The 13,939-nt window shown below is 45.3% G+C and overlaps 3 protein-coding genes across 4 annotated transcripts in view; 2 read left to right on the top strand and 1 right to left on the bottom strand.

Moving 5' to 3' along the window:
- The window catches only part of LOC144487282 (uncharacterized), a 40,780-nt gene that overhangs the window by 17,854 nt on the left and 8,987 nt on the right, over positions 1-13,939 (bottom strand). Inside the window, 2 exon segments of the mRNA XM_078205368.1 lie at positions 3,758-3,947; positions 4,116-4,311. Coding sequence (XP_078061494.1) covers positions 3,758-3,947; positions 4,116-4,311 — 386 coding nt within the window.
- On the top strand, positions 1,441-3,573 carry LOC144487279 (uncharacterized). Its single transcript, XM_078205364.1, has one exon. The coding sequence runs from the start codon at positions 2,602-2,604 to the stop codon at positions 3,517-3,519; it is 918 nt and encodes a 305-aa protein (XP_078061490.1). The 5' UTR covers positions 1,441-2,601; the 3' UTR covers positions 3,520-3,573.
- LOC144487278 (uncharacterized) lies at positions 7,608-12,944 on the top strand. Of its 2 annotated transcripts, none has more exons than XR_013496386.1 (2): positions 7,608-7,653; positions 9,909-10,041. XR_013496386.1 is itself a non-coding variant. In XM_078205363.1 (2 exons), exon 2 carries the CDS (start codon positions 11,385-11,387, stop codon positions 12,309-12,311), a length of 927 nt encoding a protein of 308 aa, XP_078061489.1. In that variant the 5' UTR covers positions 7,608-7,653; positions 11,035-11,384; the 3' UTR covers positions 12,312-12,944. The 2 variants fall into 2 exon arrangements, 1 of the variants encoding a protein (XP_078061489.1); XM_078205363.1 differs by lacking the exon at positions 9,909-10,041 and adding an exon at positions 11,035-12,944.

Below are 13,939 nucleotides of genomic sequence, written 5' to 3'. Positions count from 1 at the left end.
ACACACGACAGCGCAGAGTCGCGGAGCAGAAACTGATAGCCAGGTTCCGCACACACAAGGACGGCCTCAACCGGGATATTGGGTTTATGTCACACTATTTCACATAAATATTTCTGCTTTTTTCCTCCTGAGTCTTTATCATGCGATCCTAGAATCAGAATTTATGTCACACTATTTGTAACTCCCACAGTTGCGTGGACCTGCAGAGTTTCACTGGCTGTCTTGTCTGGAGACAATACACATCTTTTTAGCCTGTCTTGATGCTCTCTCCACTCCCATTGTTTTGTTTCTTAAAGACTGGATTAGTTGTAAGTATTCGCATTCCAACCATTATTCATGTAAATTGAGTCTGTGTCTTATAAGTTCTGTTTGTGAACAGAATTCCCACTCACCTGAAGAAGGGGCTCAGAGCCTCGAAAGCTTGTGTGGCTTTTGCTACCAAATAAACCTGTTGGACTTTAACCTGGTGTTGTTAAACTTCTTACTAAGCTAACGGGAAACAGAGTTGGCACACATGGATCTTTATCTGGTTGACAGGATGTGACGAGTGATGTGCCAAAGCGATCAGAACTGGGACCTCTACTTTTAACAACTTATATAAATGACTTGGATGCAAGCATGGTCGCTAAATTTGCTGAGGACACAAAGGTAGAAAAGTAAGTGTGAAGAGGATGTAAGGAGGCCACAAAGGGATGTAGATAAGTTCAGCTAGTGGGCAAAGATTTGGCAAATGGAGTATAACGTGGGCAAATATGGAATTATCAATTTTGGCAGGAATTTCTGCCAAATTTTAAAAAAAACGTTAAATGGTGAGAGATTGCAGAGCTCTGAGATTCAGAGGTGTCCTAATACATGAATCACAAAAGGGTGGAATGCAGGTACAGCAAGTAATCAGGAAAGTTAATAGAATGTCATTGTTTATTGTGAGGAAAGTGGTTACAAAAGGAGTGAGTTTATGTTTCAGTCAGACAGGACACTGGTGAGACCACATCTGGAGTGTTGTTAAAGTATTGAACTCCTTATTTAAGGAAAATGTAAATGCATTGGAAGCAGTTCAGAGAATGTCTACCAGACTAATACCAGAAATTGGCAGGTTGTCTTATGAGGAAAGATTGGAGAATCTGGGCTTGTAGCCACTGGAGTTTAGAAGAGTAAGAGGGGCCTTGATTGAAACCTTTTACGTTTCTGAGGGCTATTGACTGGGTTGATGTGGAAAGGATTTTTTTTTCTTGTGGGAGAATCTTGAACAAGGAGACACTGTTTAAAAATGTGTTTCAGACAGAGATAGGGAGAAGTGTTTTCTCTCAGAGGATCATGGATCTTTGGAACTCTCTTCCTCAAAAGGCAGAGGAAGAAGAATCTTGGAATATTTTGAAGAAGAGCAAGGTGGTCTCCTGATTAACAAGGAGATGGAAGATTATTGGTGAGGGTAGTGGGCAGGAATGTTGGGTTGAGGTTACAATCAGATCAGCCACGATCCTATTGAATGGCGGAACAGGCTTGAGGGGCCGAGTGGCCTCCTTCTGTTCTTAATTATTATGTTCGAATGGGTCTGTTTCCATTGCTGTTAATAAACAACAGTCCATTTATAGGTGTTAATATTGTGGATAATAGTCAAATAAATTGACTTTGTGTTAAACACATGGCCTTTTTAATATCTTCAACACAGGTTCATCCAATGATTGGCCGTGGTAAAATTGACCTTAGTGTCAGTGGTAATAGCAGGGCCAGTAAATGGGGTTACAGGAATAGGGCCTGGGTGGGATTGTGGTTGGTGCAGACTGGATGGGCTGAATGGCCTCCTTCTGCACTGTAGGGATTCTATGATTCTAGTCTTGTAATAGAATATTGTAACTATGTTAATATACTTCCAGGCATTGTTATTCCGATAGAGAAGGAGACAATGTCAACTTCTTATAGAGCAATCCAGTCAGACCCATTGCCCCTCCATCTACCCATTCTCCTGCAAGAATATTTCCTTCAAGTGCGCATCCAATTTCAGTTTGAAATCTTTAATTGTTTTCACTGCCACAAGATCCGTGGGCACCCAGTTCCAGATCATGATCACTCGCTGCACCCACCATATCTCCAACCAAGTAATGAGTGCTGCATATTACACACATTTGAACAGGAAGTGATGAGCATGGATTCATTAACCAACATGAATTGGCACCTTTAGGAGAATTGGGAGGGTGTAGAGTGGGAAACAGCAGGGTAAGAATAGTGGGGAAAAGTAAAGAATTTTCTATAAAAACTGGAATTGTCTTTTCTGAATTTCTAAGTTGCACTGACAGTGATGAATTTTGGAAATTCGTGTTACAGGATATCAGAAGAGGATTTCCAGACAGAAATCTCAAAACAAACACTCATGGTGATCTGACAGATTAACTCCATTCATCGGGACCTGGACAACATCAGCCTTTGGAATCTACAAAGAGAAATATTTGTCTGTTCTTCTGCTTCAAGAGATTTCAACCATAAATGTGATTGGAAAAGCAAGAACACATCTTGAAAAGACAGCACCAGTCACATTGGGGTGAGACCGTTCGGGTGTTTTGTTGTGGATGAGGCTTCAGCTGACTGTCAAACTGGGAGAGACACATGGACACCAGCACCATGGAGAAGCCGTGGAAATGTGGAGACTGTGGTAAAGGATTCAATTTCTCACACCAACTGGAAACTCATCGATGTAATCACACTGGGGAGAGGCCGTTCATTTGTTTGGAGTGTGGGAAGGGATTTGCTCATTCATCCTCCCTGCAGACACACAAACGAGTTCACACAGGGGAGTGGCCATTCACCTGCCCCGAGTGCGGGAAAGGATTCACAAGTTCATCCCACCTGGAGACACACAAGCGAGTTCACAGCGGGGAGAAGCCATTCACCTGCTCCGATTGTGGGAAGGGATTCAGTGAATCATCCAACTTGCTGATGCACCAGCGAGGTCACACCGGGGAGAAATGGTTCACGTGTTCAGAGTGTGGGAAGGGATTCACTCAGTTATCCCACCTGCAGACACACGAGCGAGTTCACACTGGGGAGAGGCCATTCATCTGCCCTGAGTGTGGGAAAGGATTCAGTAATTCATCCAACCTGCAGAGACACCAGCGAATTCACACCAGGGAGAGACTGTTCAGCTGCTCCGAGTGTGGGAAGGGATTCACTGATTCATCCTATCTGCTGATACATCAGCGAGTTCACACTGGGGAGAGGCTGTTCATCTGCTCTGAGTGTGGGAAGCATTTTCCTTATGCATCAAATCTGCAGAGACACCGACGATTGCACACTGGGGAGAGACCATTCACCTGCTCCTATTGTGGGAAAACATTCACTCAGTCATCCCACCTGCAGATACATCAGCGGGTTCACACTGGAGAGAGACCATTCACCTGCTCTCAGTGTGGGAAAGGATTCAGTAATTCATCCAACCTGCGGACACACCAGCGAGTTCACACTGGGGAGAGACCAGACTCCTGTTCCACATGTGAGAAGGATACAATCGATCATCTAATTGGCTGACACACCGGCGAGTTCAGCAGTGATTATTGGGATTGGATTCTGCTGCTGTTGCTGCTGTTAATGACATCCAAGCCTGAACTCTGTTCATTCTGATAGTTTGGGTTTGTTTCTGTTGATGTTTACAATCTCTGTAACTGGACTGGATGTTTAATATTCTGGAACTTGGCTTGTTTTACCTTGTGACCCTTACTCTTCTAATAAAGTATCTTTCTTTGGTCTATAGCAAATAGTGATTTACTTGTAATTTTTTTCAACTGAGTCAGAGCAGAGGAATAACCTCTCCCCAGTGTGAATCTGCTGGTGCACTGTGAGGTGAGATAATCGCCTGAACTCAGTCCTAAAGTGAGAGCACCTGAACGGTCTCTCGTCAGTGTGGACAAGTTGATAGGATATCACTTCCCTGGAACTTTTACAGCTCTTCTCGTAATCTGGGCAATTAACAAAATCACTCAAGTGTGAACACGTTTGTGTGTCATATGGTGGGATGACTGAATGAATCCCTTTCCATCTCTGCAGCGTTTGAACAATCTCCCCCCAGTGTGAATATGTCAGTGAGACAACAGGTTGGCTGATGGAGTGAAATCAGTCCAATACACAGAGCCGGTGAACGGCCTCTCCCCGGTGCACGATGAGCTTCCAGCTCAGACAGGTAACTGAATCCCTCATCACTGTCCTCACTCTTCCATGGTTCCTCCCCAGGATGTTTATATTTGTAGCTCCTGAGGCCAGATGATCAACTGAAGCTGCGTCCACACAGAGAACAGTTTCATCTACTGTGAACAATGCTTTTTCCTTCAATGTTTAAATGATAATCAAGTTACCGTTAACTGGGCAGCTCCGTCAACTCCTGATGTGATGTTTGTTCAAAGATTCCTGACTGCAAATCCTCCTCTTCTAAAACTCTGTGACACTGAATTTAAAAGAAAACAAATGTGAGAGAGAACCCACAAAAACACAAAGGCAGGTTGTGAAATTGAGCGGAATGAATCTGGTCATTTCTGGGGCCGGCACTAGGTAAAAGTGACCATGAAAATTCTGGAGTGTCATTAAAAACCCAATTGATTCACTGATGTCCTGCAGGGAAGGGATTGAATGTCACCCATTCAATAGGATCATGGCTGATCTGACATTCCTCATGTCCACTTTCTTGCCCTTTTCCCGTAACCCTTGATTTCCTTATTGATCAAAAATATACACAAGGGCTTTGCCCCCACAGCTCTCTGTGGCAAGGACTTGCAAAGACTCTCAACCCTCTGGGAGAAGAAATTGCTCCTGATCTCAGTCTTAAATTGGCACCTTTTATTCTGAGACTGTGCCCTCTGGTCCCAGACTCTCCCATGAGAGGAAACATCCGCTCAGCATTTACCCTCTCAAGTCCCTTAAGAATCCAATATGCTTCAATGAGATCACCTCTCATTCTTCTAAATTCCAATGAGGAGAGGCCCAACCTGTTTAAACTTTCCTCATAAAACAATCCCTCCATAACGGGGATAATCCAAGTGAATCTACTGTGAACTGCCTCCAATGAAATAATATTTTTCCTGAAATAAGGAGACCAAAACTGCTCACAGTCCTCCAGATATGGTCTCGCCAGTACCTTGTACAGTTGTAGCAAGACTTCCCTACTCATATACTCCAACCACAGTGGCACTGCAGTTAGCACTGCTGCTTCACAGCGCCAGAGACTCGGGTTCAATTCCTGGCTTGGGTCACTGTCTGTGTGGAGTTTGCACATTCTCCCCGGTTCTGCGTGGGTTTCCTCCGGGTGCTCCGGTTTCCTCCCACAGTCCAAAGATGTGCAGGTTAGGTGAACTGGTCATGCTAAATTCTCCCTCAGTGTACCTGAACAGGCGCCGGAGTGTGGCGACTAGTGGATTTTCACAGTAACATCATTGCATTGTTAATGTAAGCCTACTTGTGACAAATAAATAAACTTTACTTTACTTGAAATAAGGGCCAACATTCTATTAGGCTTCCTGATTACCAACTGCACCTGTGTGCTGGGTTTCTGTGTTTTGTGCAGAAGTCCCCCAAGTCCTGTTGTGTTGCAGCTTTACAGTCTTTTCCCCATTTAAATAATACTCCCCTGCTCTCCCTTCCAAAATGAACTGTTTCACATTTTCCAACATTATCATAGAGTCCCTACAGTGCAGAAGGAGGACATTCAACCCATGGGTCGCACCAATTCTCTCACATAGTATCTTACCCAGAGCCTCTCCCCCACCCTATCCCCATACCCTCACACATTTACCATGGCTAATCCATCTAACCTACATGTCTTGGGACACTAAGGGAAATGGCTAACCCACTTAATCTGCACATCTCTGGACTGTGGGAGAAAACCAGAGCATCTGGAGGAAACCCACACAGAGGAAAGCTGCTGGATTATCATAAAAACCCAAGTGTTATGCTGATGTCTGTCAAGAAAGGAAATCTGGCACCTGGTCTCGAGTGGAGACAGAGAGAAGTAGAAGGGGCCGGGGTGAAGGAGAGGGATTTTATACATCTAGAACTCAATGAGAACTTTGACAGAATCTCCCAAATCCTCAACCTCCACCACCTAGAAGGACCAAGGTAGCAGGTAGATGTGAACGCCATCACCTCCGAGTTTCTCCCCCCACAACTCGCACACAATCCTGACTTGTCTGAAATCCAGTACTAAAAGAACTGAAACTTCTTTCATACAAACACTGGGAAGACTGAACCCATTGTCTTCAGTCCCCACTACAAACTCCACTCCCTCACCAGCAACTCTATCTTCCTGGTAACTGTCTGAGGCTGAACCAAACTGTTCACAACCATGGTGAAATATTTCACCCCAAGATGAGCTTCCAACCACATATCCACATCATCATCAAAACCGCCTATTCCCATCTCAGTGACATCGCCCGACTCCACCCCAGTCTCACTTCATCTGGAACTCTCATCCATTCCAATGTGACGTGGAGCTCAAGGGAATGGAACTGACCAAATTGCTCCACAGAGAGTACAGTAAGTCTCACAACACTAGGTTAAAGTCCAACAGGTTTATTTGGAATCACGAGCTTTTGGAGCACTGCTCCTTCCTCAGGTCACTCACCTGATGGACTTTAACCTGGTGTTGTGAGACTTCTTACTATGCCCAACCCAGTCCAATGCCGGCATCTCCACATCATGGCTACCACGGAGAGTCAGCATGGATTTAAGTTGCCAAATGCATTTCCTTCTATGTTGTAATCTCTGCATCACTGGAAATTGATAAAGCAGCCACACTGCTGTATATTTCAAGTCAAAAAATATGGGATCATAAATAACATATCTCTCTCCCATACAAATTTACAGTTCATTTAAATGTTAGCCCTCTTCTGGGAAAACTGAATTGTGAACATTGGGTAAGAGGCTACCCTATTAGCCAGATAAACTGAGGGAACTAAAAGATGTCAATGTCTTTGAGAGAGAAACAAAAATATACCTGGGCCTAGTCCTGTTCCTGAATCCGGTCTTCATCTGTAACCTTTCCAGAGTCTGCAGCCTCCCTGGATTCACTTCCTTTCCCTTCAGTTGCTGCAAGTCCCCAATTTCCCCCAGAATGAGAAAAGAAATGGAAAGGGGGAAACATTGATTTCCTCCCAGATGTTGCCCAGAAGAGGGAGTTTGGACAACTTCCGCATTGTGACGTCCATAAGAGAGCTCTGCCTAAATCAGCCAATAGGAATCATTCTGCTCCGCGATGACGTCTCCGGGTTCCAGTGCTCAGGCCCGGGCGCGCGGACCCGGGAGCCCCGCCCCCACCCATTGTTCCCCCTCCCCCTTCACCTCTTCCAGCCACGGTTTCCAATCAACCGGCTGACGGCTCCGGCCAGAGCGAGAAGCCGCGTCATGATCGCCCCCTCCCTCGGCCCGGGACTGCGCATGTCCAAGGGAGAGGGGAAGATGCGCATGTGCGGGGCGAGCCAACCTTTTGACCTGCTGCTGAGGTGTTGGCCAATGGAAAGTTGGAGGAACGGATGTTCTGGTCCTCCAGCCAATCAGAGCTCGCCCATTGTCTGAATGCGGAAGTGGACAATGAGCTTGTTCAGCTGCTCATTCCTGCCTTGACTTGCAGCAACTGAAGGGAAACGGAGTGACTCCAGGGAGGGTGCAGACTCTGGAAAGGTTGGCCCAGGTTTCTCTTTCTCTTAAAGACATTGACATCCTTTGCTCCCTCAGCTTGACACATTGATTTGTCTGGCTAAAAGGTCCCTTTCCTAATGTTCACAATTAAAGGGCTGGTTTCCCCTGGTGATGGCTGACATTTAAAAGGACAATAAATTAATATAGGACAGAGATATGCCTTGTGTTGTTATATAGTAGATTTGGTATAATATTTATGGTTCTGTAACAAAGTACGTTTATTATTATTTCTTGTTTTGTAATGTAGCACTGAAGCTATGTTATATATTTTCACTCATTGAGTCATTACAGCGCAGAAGGAGTCCATTCAGTAACTCGAATCCATGCCGACTCTCTGTAGAACAATCCAGTCAGTCCCATTCCCTTTCTATATTCCCTTTCCCCTGCAAGTTTATTTCCTTCATGTGCCCATCTAATTTCTGAAATATATTAAAGGGGACAGTAAACTAATATCGGACAGAGACGTGTCTGATGTTGTTTTTTATTCATCCTTGGGACACGGGCATTGCCGGCTGGGCCAGCATTTATTGCCCATCCCCAATTGCCCTTGAACTGAATGGCTCGCTCGGCCATTTCAGAAGCTGGGTGAGAGTCAACCACATTGCTGTGGCTCTGGAGTCACATGTAGGCCAGACTGGGTAAGGACGGCAGATTTCCTTCCCTAAAGCACATTAATGAACCAGACGGGTTTTTTGGTCAATCGACAATGGTTTCATGGTCATCAGTAGATTCTTAATTCTAGATTTTGTTTTCAAATTCAAATTCCACCATCTGCCGTGGCAGGATTCAAACCCGGGTCCCCAGAACATCAGCTAAGTTTCTGGATTAATAGAACATAGAACAGTACAGCACAGAACAGGCCCTTCGGCCCACGATGTTGTGCCGAGCTTTATCTGAAACCAAGATCAAGCTATCCCACTCCCTATCATCCTGGTGTGCTCCATGTGCCTATCCAATAACCGCTTAAATGTTCCTAAAGTGTCTGACTCCACTATCACTGCAGGCAGTCCATTCCACACCCCAACCACTCTCTGCGTGAAGAACCTACCTCTGATATCCGTCCTGTATCTCCCACCACGAACCCTATAGTTATGCCCCCTTGTAATAGCTCCATCCACCCGAGGAAATAGTCTTTGAACGTTCACTCTATCTATCCCCTTCATCATTTTATACACCTCTATTAAGTCTCCCCTCCGCCTCCTCCGCTCCAGAGAGAACAGCCCTAGCTCCCTCAACCTTTCCTCATATGACCTACCCTCCAAACCAGGCAGCATCCTGGTAAATCTCCTCTGCACTCTTTCCAGCGCTTCCACATCCTTCTTATAGTGAGGTGACCAGAACTGCACACAATATTCCAAATGTGGTCTCACCAAGGTCCTGTGCAGTTGCAGCATAACCCCACGGCTCTTAAACTCCAACCCCCTGTTAATAAAAGCTAACACACTATAGGCCTTCTTCACAGCTCTATCCACTTGAGTGGCAACCTTTAGAGATCTGTGGATATGGACCCCAAGATCTCTCTGTTCCTCCACAGTCTTCAGAACCCTACCTTTGACCCTGTAATCCACATTTAAATTTGTCCTACCAAAATGAATCACCTCACATTTAACAGGGTTAAACTCCATTTGCCATTTTTCAGCCCAGCTTTGCATCCTATCTATGTCTCTTTGCAGCCTACAACAGCTGTCCACCTCATCCACTACTCCACCAATCTTGGTGTCATCAGCAAATTTACTGATCCACCCTTCAGCCCCCTCCTCTAAGTCATTAATAAAAATCACAAAGAGCAGAGGACCAAGCACTGATCCCTGCGGCACACCGCTAGCAACCTGCCTCCAATCCGAAAATTTTCCATCCACCACCACCCTCTGTCTTCGGTCAGACAGCCAGTTACCTATCCAATCGGCCAACTTTCCCTCTATCCCACACCTCCTTACTTTCATCATAAGCCGACCATGGGGGACCTTATCAAACGCCTTACTAAAATCCATGTATATGACATCAACTGCCCTACCTTCATCAACACACTTAGTTACCTCCTCAAAAAATTCTATCAAATTTGTGAGGCACGACTTGCCCTTCACGAATCCGTGCTGACTATCTCGGATTAATCCGCATCTTTCTAAATGGTCGTAAATCCCATCCCTAAGGACCCTTTCCATCAATTTACCAACCACCGAAGTAAGACTAACCGGTCTATAATTACCAGGGTCATTTCTATTCCCTTTCTTAAACAGAGGAACAACATTCGCCATTCTCCAGTCCTCTGGCACCATCCCCGTGGACAGCGAGGACCCAAAGATCAACGCCAAAGGCTCTGCAATCTCATCCCTTGCCTCCCACAGAATCCTAGGATACATTTCATCAGGCCCAGGGGACTGGTGATTAATACTACAAGGCTATCCGCTCCCCTGTTGTTATATGGTACAGATTAGATATATTATTTATAGCTCTGTAATAAAATACACTTATTATATCTGGCTGTGTAATTTTGGACTGCAGCTATATTATATATTTCCAACAATCTCTTCTCTCAGAGAATTGTTAGTGTCTAGATTTCTCTTCCATAGGGACCAGTGGAGGGATTGAATATATTCAAGGATGAGTTAGACAGTGTTTGAATGACAAGGGAGTCAATAATTATTGGAAACAGGCTGGAAAATGGAGAGAAAGCTCAGATGAGGAAGGATTTCTTCACTCAAGGATGTGGTGATGTTTTGGATTCTCTACCCCAGAGGACTACAGAGCCTCAGTCATCAAGAATTTTCAAGAGAGGGGTTGATAGGTTTCTAGATATTGAAGATATCGATGGATATGGGGGACAGTGTGGGGAAAATAATGCAGAGGTAGATCAACCAATAATCTCAATGAATGGTTGAGCAGACTCGATGGGCCGAATGCTGACTGCAGCTCCTATTTGTTCTGATCTCTGTGCTGGACAGGAAGCAGTGAGCATGGATCTGTCAATCAGCCTCAATCAGCACCTTCAGGAGAATTGGGAGGGTGAATATTAGATACAGCAGAGTGAGAATGGAGGGAGAGTGTGTGGGATGGAGATTCACGGCTTTTGGGGAATGGGAGAGGAAAGAATGTTCATTAGAATCACAGAATTGCTCCATCTTATCAACCGTCCCTGAGCTTTCACAATGAATCCCACTTCTGAGGACACCCTTATCTCTGACTTGTCTGTACTGCTGGCAGTCTCACAAAGCAGCTGCCTGTGTGCTGATACGGGAGGCCCTGCTGGGCAAGTTTAATGCTCCATGACTGTGTCTTTAAAGAATGCTCCATAAACTAGAAATGTAGATTTGAATTTCGATCATATTCTGAATTGCAATGTTTTTTTTCTAAATTGACTTACAGGATATTAGACAAGGAGAAATCAGACAGAAATCTCCAACATCACATCGAGATCTGACAGAGTGACTCGACTTCTTGGGACCTGAATATCATCGGCCTTTGAATCTAGCAGGAGAAATGCTTGTTTGGCCTCTTGGCTTCAAAAGATTGTAAACATCGCTGTGACTAGAAATGCATTGAGATACACACACCCGAGTGAGAGTGTTCCAGTGCACTGAGTGTGGAAAGAGCTTTAACCAGTTACACAGCCTGAAAATACATCGCAGCTTTCACAGCGGGGAGAGATTGTACCCGTGTTCTGTGTGAGATTTAACTGATTGTTTAACCTGGAGAGTCACAAGGACACCCGCACCATGGAGAAACCGTGGAAATGTGGAGACTGTGGGAAGGGATTCATATCCCCATCTCAGCTGGAAATTCATCAACGCAGTCACACTGGGGAGAGACCATTCACCTGCTCTGTGTGTGGGAAGGGATTCACTCAGTTATCCAGCCTGCAGAAACACAATCTCACTCACACCAATGAGAGACCATTTAAATGCTGTGACTGTGGGAGTGGTTTTAAAAGCTCTCAGGATCTGGTGTCCCACCAGCGCATTCACACTGAGGAGAGACCGTTCAGCTGCTCTCACTGCACAAAGAAATTTAGAACTTCATCCAACCTGCAGATACACCAGCGAGTTCACACTGGGGAGAGACCGTTCACCTGCTCTGTGTGTGGGAAGGGATTCACTCAGTCATCCAGCCTGAAGACACACCGAGTCATTCATACCAATGAGAGACCCTTTAAATGCTGTGACTGTGGGAATGGCTTCAAAAGCTCTCAGAAACTGATCGTCCACCAGCGCATTCACACTGAGGAGAGGCCGTTCAGCTGCCCTCACTGCTCAAAGAGATTTAGAATATCTGCAGCATTGCTGAACCATCAGCGAGTTCACACCAGGGAGAGACCATTCACCTGCTCGGTGTGTGCGAAAGGATTCACTCAGTTATCCAGCCTCCGCAGACACAACATCACTCACACCCAGGAGAGACCCTTTAAATGTTCTGACTGTGGGAGTGGCTTCAAAAGCTCTCATGAACTGATTACCCACCAGCGCATTCACACTGGGGAGAGACCGTTCAGCTGCTCTGACTGTGGGAAGGGATTCGCTCAGTCATGCAACCTACGGGTACATCAGCGAGTTCACACTGGGCAGAGGCTGGTCACCTGCTCTGTGTGTGGGAAGGGATTCACTCGGTCAGCAAACTTGGTGAAACACCAGCGAGTTCACAAGTGATTACAGTTCTGGGATTATTCTTGTGAATCTTTCTTGCCCCTTCTCCAGTGCCTTTATTTCCTTTTTCTAAATGGAGATCACTAATAGAACGTAGAACAGTACAGCACAGGAACAGACCCTTCAGCCCACGATATTGGGTCGAACATGATGCCAAATTAAACTTATCCGTTCTGCCTGCCCTTGGTCCATATTCCTTGCATATTTATGTGTTTATCTAAACGCCCCTATCGTATCTGCCTCCACCACCTGTGCTGCAGCGTGTTCCAGACACGACCACTCTCTGTGCAAAGGAAAAACTTGCCCCTCACATCTCCTTTGAACTTTCCCCCTCTCTCCTGAAGTGCATGCCCCCTAGTATTAGAAATTTTAACTCTGGGGAAAAAGATTCTGACTGTCAACCCTATCTCTGTCTCTCATAATTTTATAGACTTCAATCAGCTCTCCCCTCAATTTCTGCAGTTTCAGAGAAAACAACCCTAGTTTGTCCAGCCTCTCATTATAGCTCATCCCCTCCAATCCAGGCAGCATCCTGGTAAACATCTTCTGCACCCTCTCCAAATCCTCTGCATCCTTCCTGTAATGTAGCGAACAGAATTGAATGCACTATTCTAAGTGCGGTCTAACCAAGGTTTTATAAAGCTGCAACATGACATCCTGAATAAAGGATGTCAGACTCAATAAAGGCAAGCATGCTATCTGCCTTCTTTACCACCTATCTACTGGTGTGGCCAATTTCAGGGAGCTCTGGACTTGAACCCCAAGATCATTGCTGTTCAGGGGTCTGCCATTAACTGGATACTTACCCTTAATATTTGATCTCCCAAAGTGCAGTACCTCACACTTGTCCGGATTAAAATCCATCTGCCATTTCTCCGCTCATATCTGCAGCTGATCTACATCCCACTGTATCCTTTGACAACCTTCTACATTATCTACAACTCCATCTAGCTTTGTGTTGTCTGCAAACTTACTAACCCACCCATCCACGTTTTCATCCAAGTCATTTATATGTATCCCAAAGAGCAAAGGTCCCAGTACGGATCCCTGCAGAACACCACTCGTCACAGACCTCCAGTCAGAAAAACACCCTTCCACCACTATTTTCTGACTTCTATGGGCAAATCAATTCTGAATCCAAGTGGCCAAGTCACCGTGAATCCCATGCATCTTAATCTTCTGGATGAGGCGACCATGAGGGACCTTGTTGAAAGCCTTACTAAAATCCATGTACACAACATCCACTGCTCTACCCTCAATGGTCACCCTTGTCAGCTCCTCAATAGAATCAATCAAGTTAGAAAGATGTTGACATTGCTGCCAGTGTAGTCTGGTGATGAAAATATAGACTGGTTCAGTGAAATGTCGGTAACAGGTAGAATTGATATCTAATGAGGACTTTAGCAAGGGAGGTGTTGCATAAGGTTAAATCTCATGGGATCCAGGGTGAAGTAGCTAAATGGATACAAAATTGGCTGGATGATAGAAGACAGGGGGTGGTTATAGAGGGTTGTTTTTCAAACTGGAGGCCTGTGACCAGTGGTGCACCACAGGGATCAATGCTGAGTCTACTCTTATTTGTCATTTATAATAATGATTTGGATGAAAATTTAGGAGGCATGGTTAGTAAG

The sequence above is a fragment of the Mustelus asterias genome, unplaced genomic scaffold, assembly GCF_964213995.1.
Source record: "Mustelus asterias unplaced genomic scaffold, sMusAst1.hap1.1 HAP1_SCAFFOLD_696, whole genome shotgun sequence".
In the NCBI taxonomy this organism is placed as follows: Eukaryota; Metazoa; Chordata; class Chondrichthyes; order Carcharhiniformes; family Triakidae; genus Mustelus; species Mustelus asterias.
The sequence above is the reverse complement of the archived record's forward strand: the minus strand, read 5'-3'. Positions and strand labels throughout refer to the sequence as shown.